Raw genomic sequence first — 17,640 nt, forward strand, 5'->3', positions numbered from 1 at the left:
GAATATAGTTAGAATTAGAACAAAATATAATTACATGATATTTTTACAGTAGGCTAAACAATACGATAAATAAATATACAATAAGACTATACATATATACATGATGTTATACAACACTATAACTCATATAAATTCGGTCATCTGGAAATAGTTCTGTAAAAAAAAAAGGAAAAACAAGTATATTTTTATAATATAAAACTTTTCGATTTATACATACATACAAATTAATATATTATAATGAACATAATTAAATAAAATATATATAATTATAAATATATATATATATATATTTTTTTTATAATTAAATTAATAATTAATATATTATTATTTATCTATACGTACATACAAATTAATGTAATATAAAATGTGAGTTCTTTACATATACATGCAATAAAAAAAGTGTATTTTTTAACAAAATTTATATTTTTCAATACGTATAAATCATAAATACACGTGGTCATCAACGAGTTCATCGGCGACCACGTGCACAAGCTGCCAAAGAAAGAACGACGAAAGAGAAGGACGCCACTTTTTGCGCATGCGCGACACAGGTTAGATTTTCGTTCCGTTCGTCCAATCAAACGCTTCGAAGCCAATCTGCAATACTAGGGTAGAGTGCACCCTTCTTTGTTAACTAGTCTTTCCCGGTTTCTCGCTGTCGTTTTTCGTTCTTCCGCTGCCAACTCGTGCACGTTGTACATTGTTCGGTTGGCGAAGTTCACGTTTCGTGTCGTAAGACTTAAAGGTACGTTTTTTAATAAATCCGATTTTACATAAGAAAATAATATTTCCTGCGTTGAATTATTCCAACATTGATGAATTGAAATAATTGACGTATTTGTCCGATTGCATTTTATAATTCGCCGTATCGTTGGATGCCTTCAGGCTTCGTATTCGTGCGACGAAAAATAGCGCGTATAAATGTATGTAAAGTAATATCTAATCGTTATTTTTCACTTTTCTCCTTTATATTTTTCTGAAAAATGATAAACCTTTGATATAAAAAATTCCATTTCTCATACATGCGCCGATTACAATAGGTTATGTCATTAAAGTATAAATATCTCATAGACATAGCTGTGTGTATATATAAAATACGAAATATATCAATTATCACGCTTTGCGCGAATGCTACTTTATATATAAAACAAATGTGTATTAATAACACTTGATAATATTAGATATATATTTAGAATTTATTCTTTCATGATGATTTATAATACCATCTTTCGACTGAATGATTGTGACGATGTATTTTCTACTGAGCATAATTAGCATTTAGAATAATTATGTTATACAAACTCTATTATTATTTTAACAGAAATACATTTTGCAGAATGCGTTACGTGGCCGCTTATATGTTGGCTGTTTTGGGAGGCAAAGCCTCGCCAAGCCAAAATGATATTGAAAAGATTTTATCATCGGTCGGAATCGAAACAGATGCTGAAAAACTAAAGAAAGTTATTTCAGAATTGAGTGGAAAGAGCATCGATGAATTGATCACCACGGGTATGTTCTACACTACACATTATCTTGCAATACTTCCTTATTTAAAAGAATGTCATTTTTTTTTCTATAAGACAAACTAAATACAATTGTGTGATTTTAGGCAGAGAAAAATTGTCATCCATGCCAGTTGGTGGAGCAGTTGCTGCAGGTGCCGCTGCAGCCCCTGCCAGCGGTGCGGCAGCTCCTGTTGAAGAAAAGAAAGGTACATTTTATTTATGCGCTAATTTTAAAAGTCTAATATTATTTGTATTAATGTAGTTTTAATACATTAGTAAGTACAAGTAGTAAGTGTAATACTATAGCAAGTAGTCTTGCTATAGTATTACATTTTATACTTACTACAGTATTACTTATATATTTAGATTTTATAATAATGCAACTAATATAATTTTTATTTTAACAGAAGAAAAGAAGCCCGCTAAAGAAGAATCTGAATCGGAAGACGATGACATGGGCTTTGGCCTGTTTGACTAAAAATATCTTTTTTTTATCGTCAAAAGAAAGTATGCTGCATTCTGTGGCAGTGGTATAAACGAAATTGTATAAAATATACAACGTAAACAAAATTAATACTACTGCTGGAGAATAAAGCTGCTCGAGAAAAAATTGAAAATTTAATTTCTACATCTGTCTCTCCTTAGATCATCCTTCCTGTCTTTTTAATCGCGAATAGTAATGCAATAAAATACATCAAATTGAATGCAACGATGATAACCTTTAAGCTTTAAGATAAACTAAAGGAAATATAAATTAGAGAAAGGAAAAGAACAGGGGGGATTTTTCTAATTCACAGCGTGTGAAACGTCACGCACTCGTCGCGGTCTCATTCGTAGCGGCGCAGGACGAGTAGGGGAAGGGAAGGGGGTGATGCGCGAGATTTACCACTGAATCCAATCGTGTCGAATCGCGCCTGTATTCTTCCGCTAGTGCCGAGGCTCTCGTCTCGAGTTCGGCGTCAACGCGATCGAAATTGTCCCACGACAATTACCAGAGAGAAAGAATACCGGCATCAATCGACGACTGATCGCCGATACATATTTATAGGACGATCTCGGTGACGCGAGGTGCGATTAAAAGACGAAGAACCGCGAGGAAATTCTCATACGCGGGAACTACTTCGAGATAAGAGGGGCGGCGTTGGCGGCCATGATGGGTGTCAGCGGCGAGTAGCATTCGCTCTCCAGTCAGTTGGTTTTGCGCTTTTAATGATTGATGCCGAGAACATTCGGGGATAAAAGGCGCACGATAAGCGGGAATAGGACGTAAGTAGAGATCGCTAGTCGGCAGGTTTTTCCGCCCGTATACGGCTGATCGATCCGTGGACGAGGACAGCGGCTGAAAGATCTCTCTCTCTCTCTCTCTCTCTCGAGGATTTTTTCCAATATATTTCGGCAAAAATGACGCAGCTACTACCCATAAGGTTCCAAGAACACCTACAGGTACGTCATCAATATATCTCCTCGCTAAGGTTTCCTCCTTTCGCTGCGAAGGGAACGAGAGGCTCGTCATCGCTGACGCTCATCTCCTAGGATCTACGTTAGCATTTTTTTTTTTTTTTTTCCTTTCTCGGGGCACCGGACATTTTCTCCGCGATCAGCATATTTTCTTCGCGAGCAACATATCTCCCTTTCGAGTCGTATATCGCGACAATTTACTCTTTTTTTCTTCCCTGATGGAAAGGCAATTTTTTCTTGACATTACTTTGACAGTCGCGATGACCTCGTACACCTCGCGTTCACGATTCAATGACATTACTCGGCTCGTTAAATGGCTCGTGCGTTCGCAGCTGCGCTCGCACGGCGGAATTTCGTGGCACAGGTTAATCATCCCTGATACACGCTCAATTGACGTGTATCACGGATAAAGCGGACAAATCGAATTACGTATTTCTCGCACTTTATCAGCGAATCATGGGGATCCGAGACTATCGTGGATCTATCGTCGCATACGCCCCTTGCTTCCGCTTTTACCGAACTTTATATTTCTTATCAAATATATATATATACAATGTATTTTTTTTTTTTTTTTCCCCTCTTTCATTGTTCCACAATTTTCAATCCCACTACTCGTACGTTTGATAAATTTTCATAATAATATTGATTTTTCTTGTCAAATATAATTTTGTAGAATATCCTTGTAATAAATACTTTATACATAATATTTTTGGAAATACATTTAGTAACATATATGTAGCTATTAAAATTACAATACGATATTGTTGGAATGTTACGACATTATAAAGTTAACTTTTTATGGATTTTATTGCAATTTTTGTGGTTATATTAGTAACAGTATATTTATATAACCAGTAATCAAGATGTTACAATATGACTCATTTACTACTAGAGAAAAATATAAGTTGATATACTGTTTCTAATAGACAAAAAATACATTATTAAATAAAGTCAGTTTGATATAATAATGAGTACTTTTCCAAAGAATAAATGATATAAAATTGACTATATATTTATATCTATATATTTACAATATATATTCTTGCTTATGCACAGAAATGATTGTAGGAGCTCGAAGAATATGGAAAAGAAAGAGAAGCATTATTTATCTATAATTCTTTATTTTTATAGCTTACAGCTGTGGGAATCAATGCCAATAATGTCAGCTTTAATACACTTACTATGGAATCTGATAAATTCATTTGCGTTAGAGAAAAGGTTGGTGACACTGCCCAGGTAGTCATTATCGATATGAATGATTCCGCCAATCCTATCAGAAGACCAATATCTGCTGATTCTGCAATTATGAATCCAGCTAGTAAAGTCATCGCTTTGAAAGGTATGTGCACATGTAGACGTGTTTGATAATTTAGGAAAGATTATTCAGCAATGTAAAATCATACATGTAGAGATATTAATTTTGCTTTATCAATCTGAAAAATAAAATGTATCAATTTGTATGATTTTTCCCTAAAAATATGTTGAATCTTGATGTAGGATTTTGTAATTCTTTCTATAGCGATGAAAATATTAAAAGAAAGAATATATATGTAAAATATTTACCAAGAGAGAAATATCTGCTTTTGTTTGATTAGCTATGAAGACACTTCAGATTTTCAACATTGAAATGAAGTCAAAGATGAAAGCTCATACAATGACGGAGGATGTGGTTTTTTGGAAATGGATATCGCTAAACACATTGGCATTAGTAACAGAAACTGCGGTGTATCATTGGTCCATGGAGGGCGATTCGACGCCGAATAAGATGTTCGAACGTCATTCGTCGTTAAACGGCTGCCAGATTATCAATTACAGGACAGATCCAAAACAGACGTGGCTGCTATTGATCGGTATTTCGGCGCAGCATAACAGAGTGGTCGGCGCTATGCAGCTTTACTCCGTGGAACGAAAGTGCTCGCAACCGATCGAGGGACACGCCGCCTCCTTCGCTCAATTCAAGATGGAAGGAAATGCGGAACCCAGCAATCTGTTCTGTTTCGCCGTTAGGACGGTCCAGGGAGCGAAGCTTCATATCATCGAAGTGGGTCAACCGCCTGCCGGCAATCATCCGTTTCCGAAGAAAGCGGTAGACGTATTCTTTCCACCTGAGGCCGGAAATGATTTTCCCGTCGCCATGCAAGTTAGCTCCAAGTACGACGTCATATATTTAATCACAAAGTACGGTTATATACATATGTACGATATCGAGTCGGCGACCTGTATATTTATGAATCGTATCTCGGGAGAGACTATCTTCGTTACTGCCCCGCACGAAGCCTCTGGTGGTATAATAGGAGTAAATCGAAAGGGTCAAGTCTTGTCTGTTTCTGTGGACGAAGAGAATATAATCCCATACATCAACGGAGTGTTGCAGAATTCGGAATTGGCGTTAAGAATGGCCGTGAGAAACAACTTGTCGGGAGCCGAGGACTTATTCGTAAGGAAATTCAATATGCTTTTCCAGAATGGCCAGTACGCGGAGGCGGCGAAAGTTGCGGCTAATGCTCCTAAAGGGATACTTCGAACACCAGCGACTATTCAACGATTTCAACAGGTTCCGACTACTCAGGGCCAAACGTCTCCTCTTCTACAATATTTCGGCATTCTTTTGGATCAAGGACAGTTGAACAAGTACGAATCGTTGGAACTTTGTCGTCCTGTACTAGTTCAGAATCGTAAACAATTGTTGGAGAAGTGGCTGAAGGAAGATAAGCTGGAATGCAGCGAAGAACTGGGAGATCTGGTAAAACAAGCGGATCCTACATTGGCGCTTAGCGTTTACCTGAGAGCCAACGTTCCCAACAAGGTTATCCAATGCTTCGCGGAGACCGGCCAATTTCAGAAGATCGTTCTCTATGCCAAGAAAGTCTCGTATACACCCGACTATATATTTCTCTTGCGGAATGTCATGAGGATTAATCCCGATCAAGGTGTAACGTTCGCGCAGATGCTGGTCCAAGACGACGAACCATTAGCCGACATCAATCAAATCGTCGATATATTTATGGAACAAAATATGGTGCAGCAGTGTACGGCGTTTCTACTGGACGCGCTCAAGAACAATCGGCCGAGCGAGGGTGCCTTACAGACTCGTCTCTTAGAGATGAATTTAATGTCCGCCCCGCAAGTCGCTGACGCCATATTGGGCAATCAGATGTTTACCCATTACGATCGAGCTCATGTCGCCCAATTGTGCGAGAAGGCTGGCTTGCTACAACGTGCTCTCGAACATTATACCGATTTATATGACATTAAGAGAGCGGTAGTGCATACGCACTTACTCTCCCCCGATTGGCTCGTAGGTTTCTTCGGGACATTATCCGTAGAAGATTCCCTTGAATGCTTGAAGGCTATGCTAACGGCTAATATAAGACAAAATTTGCAAATCTGCATACAGATCGCGACCAAGTATCACGAGCAGTTGACGACTAAGGCACTGATAGATTTATTCGAGAGTTTCAAGTCTTACGAGGGTCTATTTTACTTCTTAGGCTCCATCGTAAACTTCAGCCAGGATCAAGAAGTGCACTTCAAGTATATCCAAGCGGCGTGTAAGACCGGTCAGATCAAGGAGGTGGAGCGCATATGCCGAGAGAGCAACTGTTACAATTCGGAACGTGTCAAAAATTTTCTGAAGGAGGCGAAGCTATCCGATCAATTGCCCTTGATAATCGTATGCGACCGATTCGATTTCGTTCACGATCTCGTTCTCTATCTCTATCGCAATAACTTGCAGAAATATATCGAGATATATGTCCAGAAAGTCAATCCATCGCGTTTACCCGTGGTCGTGGGCGGTCTGTTGGACGTTGATTGCTCGGAGGATATCATCAAGAACTTGATACTGGTGGTGCGCGGACAATTTTCAACTGACGAATTGGTCGAGGAGGTCGAGAAGAGAAATCGTCTGAAACTCTTGCTACCGTGGCTGGAATCTCGCGTTCACGAGGGTTGCGTAGAGCCCGCTACGCACAACGCATTGGCCAAGATTTACATCGACAGCAACAACAATCCTGAAAGATTTCTCAAGGAGAATCAATTCTACGATAGCAGAGTCGTCGGCAAGTATTGCGAGAAACGCGATCCCCATCTGGCCTGCATCGCGTACGAGCGCGGTCAATGTGATCGCGAGCTGATAAGCGTCTGTAACGAGAATAGTCTGTTCAAGAGCGAGGCGAGATACCTAGTGAGACGCAGAGATCCCGATCTTTGGGCGGAAGTGCTCTTAGAGAGCAATCCGTACAAGCGACCTTTGATAGATCAAGTTGTTCAAACTGCGTTATCCGAGACGCAAGATCCCGAAGATATATCTGTTACCGTCAAAGCTTTCATGACAGCCGATCTGCCTAACGAATTGATCGAACTTCTCGAGAAGATAGTGCTGGACAGCAGTGTGTTCAGCGATCATCGTAACTTGCAGAATCTTCTGATACTAACGGCCATCAAGGCCGATCGTACACGCGTTATGGAATATATTAATCGTTTGGATAATTACGACGCTCCGGATATCGCCAATATTGCCATTAACAATGAACTTTACGAGGAAGCTTTCGCCATCTTCAAAAAGTTTGACGTCAACACGTCGGCTATCCAGGTTCTAATCGAGCAGGTCGGCAACTTGGACAGAGCTTATGAATTTGCAGAAAGGTATACGATATGTGTGTGTGTGCATGTGCATATATCCTCTTTGTCTTTATACGATACATATAAACAGACTTTACCTGTTGTAGATGCAACGAGTCGGCAGTATGGTCGCAACTCGCCAGGGCTCAATTACAGCAGGGTCTGGTCAAGGAAGCAATCGACAGTTTTATTAAAGCAGACGATCCGTCAGCGTATGTAGACGTAGTCGAAACCGCGCATCGGACTTCGCATTGGGAAGACCTCGTCCGCTATCTCCAAATGGCTCGTAAAAAGGCACGCGAGTCCTTCATCGAGAGCGAATTGATATATGCGTACGCGCGAACCAATAGGCTCGCAGACCTCGAGGAATTTATATCTGGTCCGAATCACGCCGATATACAGAAGGTAAGAAAGAATCATTCGTATCGCGAGAGCGATGTTGCATTTTCGTTGAATAATCTCTTCTTCTTCTTTCTTAGATCGGCGATAGATGCTTCGACGATAAGATGTACGACGCCGCGAAGCTCCTTTACAACAATGTATCCAACTTTGCGCGACTGGCAATAACACTCGTTCATCTGAAGGAATTTCAAGGCGCCGTTGATAGCGCGCGCAAAGCCAACTCGACGCGCACTTGGAAGGAAGTTTGTTTCGCTTGCGTGGACAGCGGCGAATTTCGTTTAGCCCAAATGTGCGGCCTTCACATAGTCGTGCACGCAGATGAGCTTGAAGATCTGATCAATTACTACCAGGATCGCGGACACTTTGAAGAACTCATTAATCTTCTCGAGGCTGCTCTAGGACTCGAACGGGCTCATATGGGAATGTTTACCGAGCTGGCTATTCTCTATAGTAAATACAAACCTCAACGAATGAGAGAACACTTGGAACTCTTCTGGTCGCGCGTTAATATACCGAAGGTAGGTTTCGTTTTAAGCCGTTATCCAAATAAGAGATTCGCTAGTTTACTTAAGGGAAAATGATTATTTTAGGTGCTACGCGCAGCGGAACAAGCACATTTGTGGGCCGAACTGGTGTTTTTATTTGACAAGTACGAGGAATATGACAACGCGGTTCTCGCGATGATGCAACATCCTACGGAAGCTTGGCGAGAGGGTCATTTCAAGGACGTAATTACTAAAGTCGCAAACGTCGAACTCTACTATAAAGCTATACAGTTCTACGTGGAATATAAACCCCTTCTTCTAAATGATATTCTCCTCGTACTTGCTCCGCGTATGGATCATACCAGATCAGTGGCGTACTTTACGAGAACCGACCACTTGCAGCTAATAAAACCGTACTTGAGATCGGTTCAGGCTCTCAACAACAAAGCTATCAATGAAGCGTTGAATGGCTTGCTGATTGACGAAGAGGATTACCAGGGTCTCCGAACGTCGATCGACGCGTTCGATAATTTTGATAATATTGCGTTAGCGCAGCAGCTCGAGAAACATGAATTGATCGAATTCAGGAGAATTGCCGCATACTTGTACAAGGGAAATAATAGATGGAAGCAGTCTGTAGAACTTTGCAAGAAGGATCGACTCTTCAGGTAATGTTGCACGGTTATATGGAGAATATTCTTACGATATATATATATATATATACAAATGTGAATCTCTTTTAATCACTAATTTAATAACAGGGATGCTATGGAATACGCGGCGGAATCTCGGAATGCGGAAGTCGCCGAGGAGTTGCTCGAGTGGTTCTTAGAGAGAGGTTCCAAGGACTGTTTTGCAGCATGCCTATTTCATTGCTATGATTTACTTCATCCGGATGTCATCTTGGAACTCGCATGGAGACATCGTATTTTACATTTCGCGATGCCGTATCTCATACAAGTTGCACGAGAATATATCAGTAAGGTAAAAAAAAAGAATATTATTCAGCCACACATATTTAACTCTTTATATCCTTATATACACATTTATATATAATTTTCGACATATTGGATGCAGGTCGATAAATTAGAAGAGGCCGAAAGTCGACGCATTGAAGAAACCGATCATCAGGAACATAAGCCTATGATTATGCGTAAGTAATCTCGCAATTATCTTGTAAATGTCGTAAAGAGACGTTGTAGTGTTTTCTATACTAACGATATTTTTCTCTGTTGCATATGATTGTGGAACCACAGCGGAACCTCAGTTAATGTTGACCGCAGGGCCTGGAATGATGGCACCCGGCTATGCACCTCAAAATGTATACGGTGCACCCGCACAAGTGTACGCGTCCACCGCAGCCTATCAAGGTTACGGTATGTGAAATACATTTAACAGGACAGATCAACAAAGTCTACTTTTCTATAAAGTTTAGGTAGAATGAGATATATTGTTTGGTTAGCTTATTAATATATCGTATCAATAAAACGCGAATACGAATTATAATATCATTAGAAACACGAAGAAATTGCCACGTTTAGAGATCATGATTACAAATAATGTAACAAATAATAACGAAATATATTAAGAGAAGGCTATCACACGCTATCTAAATGTGAATTCTTGTTGTTTATAAGGGAGAGACGTCGAGCAAAACTATTATATTTCACGGTTTAAGTTATTATTTAAATCAGAGATCTTGTGAAAACATTATTTTATTTTAAAGAATAAAAATTGAGGAAAAATTGTTTTTTTCTTTTTTTTTCAATGTGATGCTAAAATTTTCCTATTTAATTATTGCACAGTCAGTATAAAAAAAATATACATTATATGTATGTACGTTGTGTGTAAGGATATAATTTTGCAGTTCTCTTTGCTCGCACACATATACATGTGTCTACGTGCCTTTCTTTTGACTATTAAAGAGAAGCAAGCTTTTTTCAGTGATATCGAATTCTAGATGAAGCAAAATCAACTGTAGATCTTAAATCACGAGTTTCTTTAAATCACGAGTAATTTCAAATTAAATAGAGTGTTTCTTTATTAAGTAAATTTTTCGTTTCAAATATCCTCTCATCTATATCGAAAAGTTTTCAATTTTCAAAGTTTTTTTTATCTTGAAAATCTGCAACAGCATTGTAAGAAGTATACATTTTAGAAATAGACGTCCTAGCGTGTGGTAAATTATAATGAAAATAACGAGTGTCCTCACAAAATTGAAATATAACAAGAATATCTTTTAGATTGGATAGATCATGTATCGTTATAACAATTATTATTGTAACGTTGTAACGAGACGAGATCCTTCAAAAAATGGAAAAAAATCTATAGATATTTCAGAATATGTTGGCGTCTATAGTACATACACGTTGTTCTAGATCTACTTGTGTGTATATTTGCTTGAACAGAGGTACATGTTCGCAGTTAGTTTAATTTGCGTAAACGAACGACACAAAAATAACAAATGATTATAGATACTAAAATGCATGGCAAGATCTTATTAATGTATCGAAATATATAAAGTAGTTTGAGTTTTTGCCCGATCTTCGTATGTATCATGCTTTCGACCTTTTGTTATTCACTATGCAAGTGAAGACAGTTATGATTAGAGTTGGATATATATATAAAGATATTTAAGAATCGGGACAAAGTATAATACACCCACGAGATCGTCTCTATCACGTCGTATATACGTTTTAGTAATATTTTCTACTCGTTTTCGACTTCATGTAGTATGTGTGCATAGTATCTTATGTGAAATTATTAATCGTTAATCATTATATAGCTTGTTACAAACTCTGCCTAAATTGTGCAAGTATTAAGATAAATTAATCGCAATACTTCTAGAAAATGACAAAGCCATGTTGTATCTGTTATACTACACTCATGTTTTTAAAAATATTTATGTTGCGTGTATAAAGTGCTACATTGATGCATCAAGATCAATACATGAGACATGGCAGAAAACGAAGAAAAACAGATATTAATTTTGTAATACGTCTTACCTTTAACATTCCTAAAGCTGCCCCGCTGCGTAAATTTATACCATTTAGTGATATATCTCGTTAATGGTTTATATAATCTGTAGTCTTTTTATTTTAAAGTACGAAACGAAAGTTAATTATTCCGCGACGAAATAATCGTGTTATTACCATGTCCAAGTAAAAATTTGTATTATGTAATAGTAAAAGAGCAGATATATGACGTTTTTTCCTCTCATCTCATTTTATTCATCTTTATTGTTCAAAGCTTTCGTTTTGCTACTCCGCAGTTGATCTTGCAGTGATTCAGCTGTGTATATATCATATAAAAATGTTATGTCGAATAAAGGTCAAGCAAAACATGACCTGATACTACTTCACTCCGATCTAAATTTAGCCAATGGAATTGTAGGTTGACTAACAAATATAGTTGTTGTACTAATTGAAAATAATTATCATCATATCAGTGTCATGTTTGGCCACTGTGGTTTTAATGAATGATATGAATGAAAAAAGACACTTCCAAAATATAAATACATTATTGTTTAGCACATCTCTTCATACAGACACATGCAAAGATATATACACACATATACAGACATTATACATAAATATAAAATGCTATATTATATAAATACTGTAACATGTAAGTAGTAAATATATATTATCAATTCTGTAATTGTAATATTCTATAATAATAATCTGCAGAGGAATAATGAAAGATAAATGGAAATAAATAATTCTAAAACATCTGCATGGAATTAAGCAAACTTGAGCAAAAGTATTGCCGTTAATTTATATATATAAACTAGATTAATTTTTGTCATATTCTTTCAAGTATTTAACTTCTTTATGGAAATTCTTGTTAATTTATCAATCGTACATCTGTGGAAAACAATGCTTAGCATTGTATTTATTTTAGTATGTTATAAATATTTATAATATTACAATTGAACTATTTTTGTATTTTTATATTTTTTAACCGCTCGTTCTGCAGGTCTTGTAGAAAGTTGTCGTCCAAATGCTTTTAATATTACACCATTGTCTAAATGAATATGAATTTTAACTACATCTTTCGGTATTGCTGAAAATAAAATTCAGCAGTGTTATTGACAATATAGAAAAAAATTTATAAATTTTTACAAAGAATTTGTTGCACTAATATAATAGTAGAGACAAAGGAGAATAAGTTTACATTTGTTTTCTATTATAGGAAAATTACATATATCTGCAAATGTACTTAGCATGCCACTTACTTCGAATAACATTGTCCAGCCCGCAAATCCTAAAAGTGTTTTTTGTATCTTGTATGACAATCCCTGTAAGTCCTACCAGAGTTGGACATTTTGATTTATCAATTGAAATTTTAGCACCGTGAAAATCAGCTTTTATCAATTGCTGGTTGACATTCTCCCAATTTGGATTAGTGGAATTCTCAGGTATACTGGTAAACGATTCAACACCAAGCATGCTTCGCATATAGTTTAACCACAATTGATTCAGGGGCAAGAGGTCGGAATATTTTATTTGACTCTTGTGACCAACTTTGCCCAAATCAATATGTAATCTTTTCCTAGCCGATAAGAATTTGCCTTGATTTTTTCTTCCCTTGCGCTTTACTTTGAACTTATTGAATATAAAGGTCTGAAAAGTTCCATGGAAGAATAACACTTTAGTTAATCGATCTGTATAATTATCCTTTAGTTTATCTCATTACAAACCTTTCGCATCTCGTCCGAAATAGATTTACGATCAGACGGTGGCAACAAGTTTTGCAAGAAATTAACAACATATTGATCACTGTTTTCACAAATATTAATGTGATTGGTTAGATTCCTGGGAAGTGGCGTGCACAATTCTGAAAATAATGGTTAATAATATTTGAATAACAGAAATTATGTATTTGCAAATTGTTAAATATATTATATATATATATTCGACAGATATTTACTCTCTTGCTGAGACATAGTTTTGTCACGTTTAACTTCAAATTAATTCAATTTATTATCTGTGCAATGTGTCGAGCACACATGTTTCGGACATATGTTCTAAATTCCGATGATAGACGACATCACGAACTTCTGCGCATGTGTAATGAAGCTGTCAATTGGAGGATAAAAGAACAAACCTTGCGCATGCGTAGTAGCCAACCTAACCTAACCTAAATGTCATTTTTTTATTTTTAACCTTTTTTAATTTATTTTCATACGCAAAAGATGTCGAATGTATTTTTATTAAGACCTAAAATGAGCGAATTAAAATTAAACATTTACCGACAGTTTTACTCCAAAGGAATGTAAAATAAATGTGTAATGTTACCGAAAAATCACGGTAATAATGGCGAAACAAATTACAACAGTATTAATAGATCTTAGTGGAACGTTGCATATCGATAACACAATCGTTCCAGGCGCTGTGCAAGCGTTAAACAGGTATTGTTTGTTGTTTGTATTATTATATTTTAATTGTCGAATTCGATTTTTTTTTATGTATGTACATATGTATATACATATTGACAATACAGCGCAATCTCTGTACAAATGGCGCGATTAATAAATAAATTTTAAATGTCTCGATAAAAAAATTCAGAAATTTATTTTGCATGACTTTGTGGAGTAAGATAAAATATTTTTATACAGGATTAATATGATAATAAAAAGTCTTTTAATGACGATACTTTTTTTTGATAATTTTAAAGTCTTGTTCAATTAAAAATTGATGTAAATATCACATGTATCGTAATATCAATATAATGAATTTTTCAATCTCAACTAATAAACGTTTGAATAAAGAATTTTTCGCGAATCAACAAGGCAACAGTTATCAAAAAGCAATATCTTATTATTTATTTAATATCAGGTGAATTTTAGTCTTTCAGAATCATGAATTTAAACTTGTAATCTAGGCTACGACATGCAAACCTGTCCATCAAATTTGTCACAAACACTACCAAGGAGTCAAGCAATTGCTTGTATGAACGTCTGACGAAACTTGGATTTGACTTGCGAAAGGATGAAATCTTCAGTTCTTTAGCTGCAGCAAGGAAATTGATTATCTCTCGGCAATTGAAACCAATGCTGTTAATTGATCCAGCGGCGATGGAAGATTTTCAAGATTTAGTAACAGATGATATACCAAATGCAGTAGTTGTTGGCTTAGCACCGAGCAAATTCAACTATGATGAGCTGAACAAAGCATTCAGGTAATGTCATATTTTTATCTTTGTCTTATAAATTAAATCTAATATAAAAACATGACACATACAATTTCAGATTGCTTTTGGATGGCGCGTCGCTCGTAGCTATTCATGAAGGACGATATTACAAGCGTCCCGATGGTCTGGCTCTAGGTCCTGGTGCATTTATCAAAGGTTTAGAATATTCCAGCAATATAAAAGCAGAAGTTGTTGGCAAACCAACTATAGAATTTTTTAAAGCAGCTTTAGGAGATGTAGACCCAGCGAAGGCTGTAATGATTGGAGATGTAATATTCCAAATAACATTCTTTTCTTTGTATCTTTTAATTTTTCATATATTGATTGTATATTTATGATTAGGATGTGAAAGATGATGTAGCTGGTGCACAGGCAGCTGGGATTAGAGGTATATTGGTACAAACTGGCAAATATAGAACAGGGGATGAAAAGATGATTACTCCAGGACCAACAAAAGTATGTAATTCTTTCGTACAGGCCGTTGAAAGTATTCTCGATGGAATTGTTTGAAGATTTATGTTTGACGAAATTACTAAGCAAATAGTAATAGAATTCTTTATTCAAATTGCTGCACAGGTAGACAAATGTAATCTGTTCTGTATATATTAAATTATATATTTTATTTAAATACTAATTTTTTTTTATTTTAGAGTACATAGTCTCAAGTGATGTCATATTATCATAAAATAAACGATAAATACAAATAGAAATTAAGTCAATCTTTTTCTGATATGGAGCTTTATATATTTCTCTCATTCTGCCTATTGATATAATTAATGGAGGCAATATCAGTGATAATGTATTATAATTAGGATAAATGTGAAAAAGTATTTTAAAGGATGATAGAAATATCGTCTCATTACATACACTCGTAGAAAACTGTAGAAAATTTGACTCGTTGAACGTTTGCTGGAAAATTTAATAAGTTTCGTGTCAAAACAGTAAAATGTGTTTTACAAAGCAATATATGACAAACATTCAATCTTTTGCAGAGACGATATTAGTCTAATCTTGTTCTAAAAAATTATAAATTTAATACATATTTTGCTAGATAGCCTTATACATCATAAGTAGTACCACTGTAGCAACTACATTAATACATTAATGAAGCAGATTTACAGAAACAAAGTACTCCCTGTCGAAAAAGTACAATGTGCTACGAGCATTTTTTTTTTCAGTATAAAATTTGGCACCCAATCTTCTTTTTTTTTTTTTTTTTTTTTTTTTATCTAAGTTGAAATAAGATGAGAAATTGATATTTTGATTTTTTATACTATTGACATTCTAATATTAATATTTCATTTTCTGTGCATAAATATCATATTTTGAATAAAAAAACTAAATCTATTATCTCTAATAGCATTCAATAAAATTAAAGCTGCACGCTACAAAATAAATAAAGTAATAGATAAAATTTATAATAAATTTATATAATTTAAATAAATAAAGTAATAGATAAAATTTATAATGCTAGTTTGTGGTAACTTTTCTTATGATTTATATTATATTATTGATAATGTAATCAAGAAATGATAATGTATTCTCTCTATCTCTCTCTTTGTCATCGTATATCTTGTAACTATGGGCTGTTGTTAAATATTAATACAAGTCATAATCGAAATGCCCTCTGTAACTTATAATCTATCATCAGGCACATCTTGATTACTTCCACATTATAATAATAAATAGTGTCTAAAGTAAATTATTTGTTCAAATAAATAAATAATGATTAATTTCGATTTATAGGAATACATCTGTATAGAGAACACTAATATGTACAGCATATTTGAATTATGCAATGAACTGAATAATTAATTATATTGACAATCTCATATTTTATATATATAAAATAGTGTCGTTGCAATAAATAATTGAAGTAATTGTAAGTCAAAGGTTATTCAAAATTCTCATTTTTTACGACATTATATTGGGATATTTAAAAGAAAACTCTATTTTCATATTACGCTTTAATTTTCATTTGGTTCAAAATTATTTTTTTTAAATTTAATATCAATATAAAAAAATATAAATTTACTGCACAATGTCTTTCGAAAAAACTTGTCTAAAGATAACAAATCAGGTAATCTTATATATAAACTATATAGAATAATACAATTTCTACTAGCCATACATTCATGTATTCTCTTTAGTCAAGAGAAAGTTTCTTTTTCATGATGTCTTAACAATATTTCTACTCGCATAAAGAAAAAAATAAAAACAAGCATTAAAAGATGATTTCTAATATAAAAGCATTAGCAAACTAGAATTTAACCTAAGTTTGATAATAAATAATATGTTGCACTTGTGAAACACATTACCTACTACCTTGAAAAATGACAATGAGACATTTACATTTATGAGAAAATTTATGCTTCTATGCACGCGCAACTTTAATAAACGATATATTTCATAGACCATATTAATAAAAACTAATACAATTTCTTTCCTGACAATTTAACTGTTTGCAGCAATAGCAAATGTCATTGGCTTTCAATCGTTCGCATAATAAGATTTGTTAAATTTTTATTTATATGACCTATTATCATTAATGGACATTATTCACAATTCACAGTCGTGTTTGCATATGTACAACTTATAAAGAAATCGAACATGTTAACATAATAACAACTACATAATTTTTATTCGTTATAAATCTCTTTTCCAAGATCAAATTCTGTTAAATACTGTAATATTCTTTAATATTTATGATATAATCAATGGTATATACTTCGATATATTAATTTTACACATAAAATTCCATTTTTAATGTACACCAATTCCTAATCTATATTTCATTAATCTTGATTAAGACAGAATTTGACCTTATTACACTGCAGACAAATACATCCTCTTATTTTTTTATGCAAACAATAGGAAATATTGAACTTCTAATTTGGCTATTCAAATATAATTTGATTAATGGTAAATTGACATATCCTCTCTTTTCTCTCTCTTTCTCATATATATATCTC

At 34.8% G+C, this 17,640-nt stretch overlaps 4 protein-coding genes across 6 annotated transcripts; 3 read left to right on the forward strand and 1 right to left on the reverse strand.

Annotated features, from left to right (window-relative positions):
* The first annotated feature begins 622 nt into the window (after positions 1–622).
* Positions 623–2,013, forward strand: Rplp2 (ribosomal protein LP2). Of its 2 annotated transcripts, none has more exons than XM_083040473.1 (4): positions 623–745; positions 1,337–1,509; positions 1,610–1,711; positions 1,913–2,013. In XM_083040473.1, the coding sequence occupies exons 2-4, from the start codon at positions 1,338–1,340 to the stop codon at positions 1,981–1,983; spliced, it is 345 nt and encodes a 114-aa protein (XP_082896599.1). In that variant the 5' UTR covers positions 623–745; position 1,337; the 3' UTR covers positions 1,984–2,013. The 2 variants fall into 2 exon arrangements, with proteins under 2 accessions (XP_082896599.1, XP_082896600.1); XM_083040474.1 differs by having other exon boundaries at positions 646–745; positions 1,322–1,509.
* A 400-nt stretch (positions 2,014–2,413) lies between these two features.
* Positions 2,414–11,450, forward strand: Chc (clathrin heavy chain). The gene is made up of 9 exons (XM_083040464.1): positions 2,414–2,948; positions 4,095–4,302; positions 4,559–7,610; positions 7,694–7,991; positions 8,066–8,506; positions 8,579–9,141; positions 9,235–9,457; positions 9,551–9,626; positions 9,730–11,450. Exons 1-9 carry the CDS (start codon positions 2,907–2,909, stop codon positions 9,855–9,857), a joined length of 5,031 nt encoding a protein of 1,676 aa, XP_082896590.1. The 5' UTR covers positions 2,414–2,906; the 3' UTR covers positions 9,858–11,450.
* Positions 11,451–12,257: 807 nt separating this feature from the next.
* Positions 12,258–13,558, reverse strand: Pop4 (ribonuclease P/MRP subunit POP4). The gene is made up of 4 exons (XM_083040471.1): positions 13,406–13,558; positions 13,176–13,312; positions 12,711–13,098; positions 12,258–12,538 (listed from the first exon to the last, which is right to left on the reverse strand). Exons 1-4 carry the CDS (start codon positions 13,419–13,421, stop codon positions 12,399–12,401), a joined length of 681 nt encoding a protein of 226 aa, XP_082896597.1. The 5' UTR covers positions 13,422–13,558; the 3' UTR covers positions 12,258–12,398.
* An 88-nt stretch (positions 13,559–13,646) lies between these two features.
* On the forward strand, positions 13,647–15,958 carry LOC145937451 (haloacid dehalogenase-like hydrolase domain-containing protein 2). 2 transcript variants are annotated; one of them, XR_014425559.1, is made up of 5 exons: positions 13,647–13,886; positions 14,360–14,656; positions 14,727–14,937; positions 15,011–15,244; positions 15,319–15,958. XR_014425559.1 is itself a non-coding variant. In XM_083040470.1 (4 exons), the coding sequence occupies exons 1-4, from the start codon at positions 13,792–13,794 to the stop codon at positions 15,176–15,178; spliced, it is 771 nt and encodes a 256-aa protein (XP_082896596.1). In that variant the 5' UTR covers positions 13,647–13,791; the 3' UTR covers positions 15,179–15,298. The 2 variants fall into 2 exon arrangements, 1 of the variants encoding a protein (XP_082896596.1); XM_083040470.1 differs by lacking the exon at positions 15,319–15,958 and having other exon boundaries at positions 15,011–15,298.
* Positions 15,959–17,640: the final 1,682 nt, after the last annotated feature.

The sequence above is a fragment of the Prenolepis imparis genome, unplaced genomic scaffold, assembly GCF_030444845.1.
Source record: "Prenolepis imparis isolate NDT839.2.m4 unplaced genomic scaffold, iyPreImpa1.0 SCAF_6, whole genome shotgun sequence".
Lineage (NCBI taxonomy): Eukaryota > Metazoa > Arthropoda > Insecta > Hymenoptera > Formicidae > Prenolepis > Prenolepis imparis.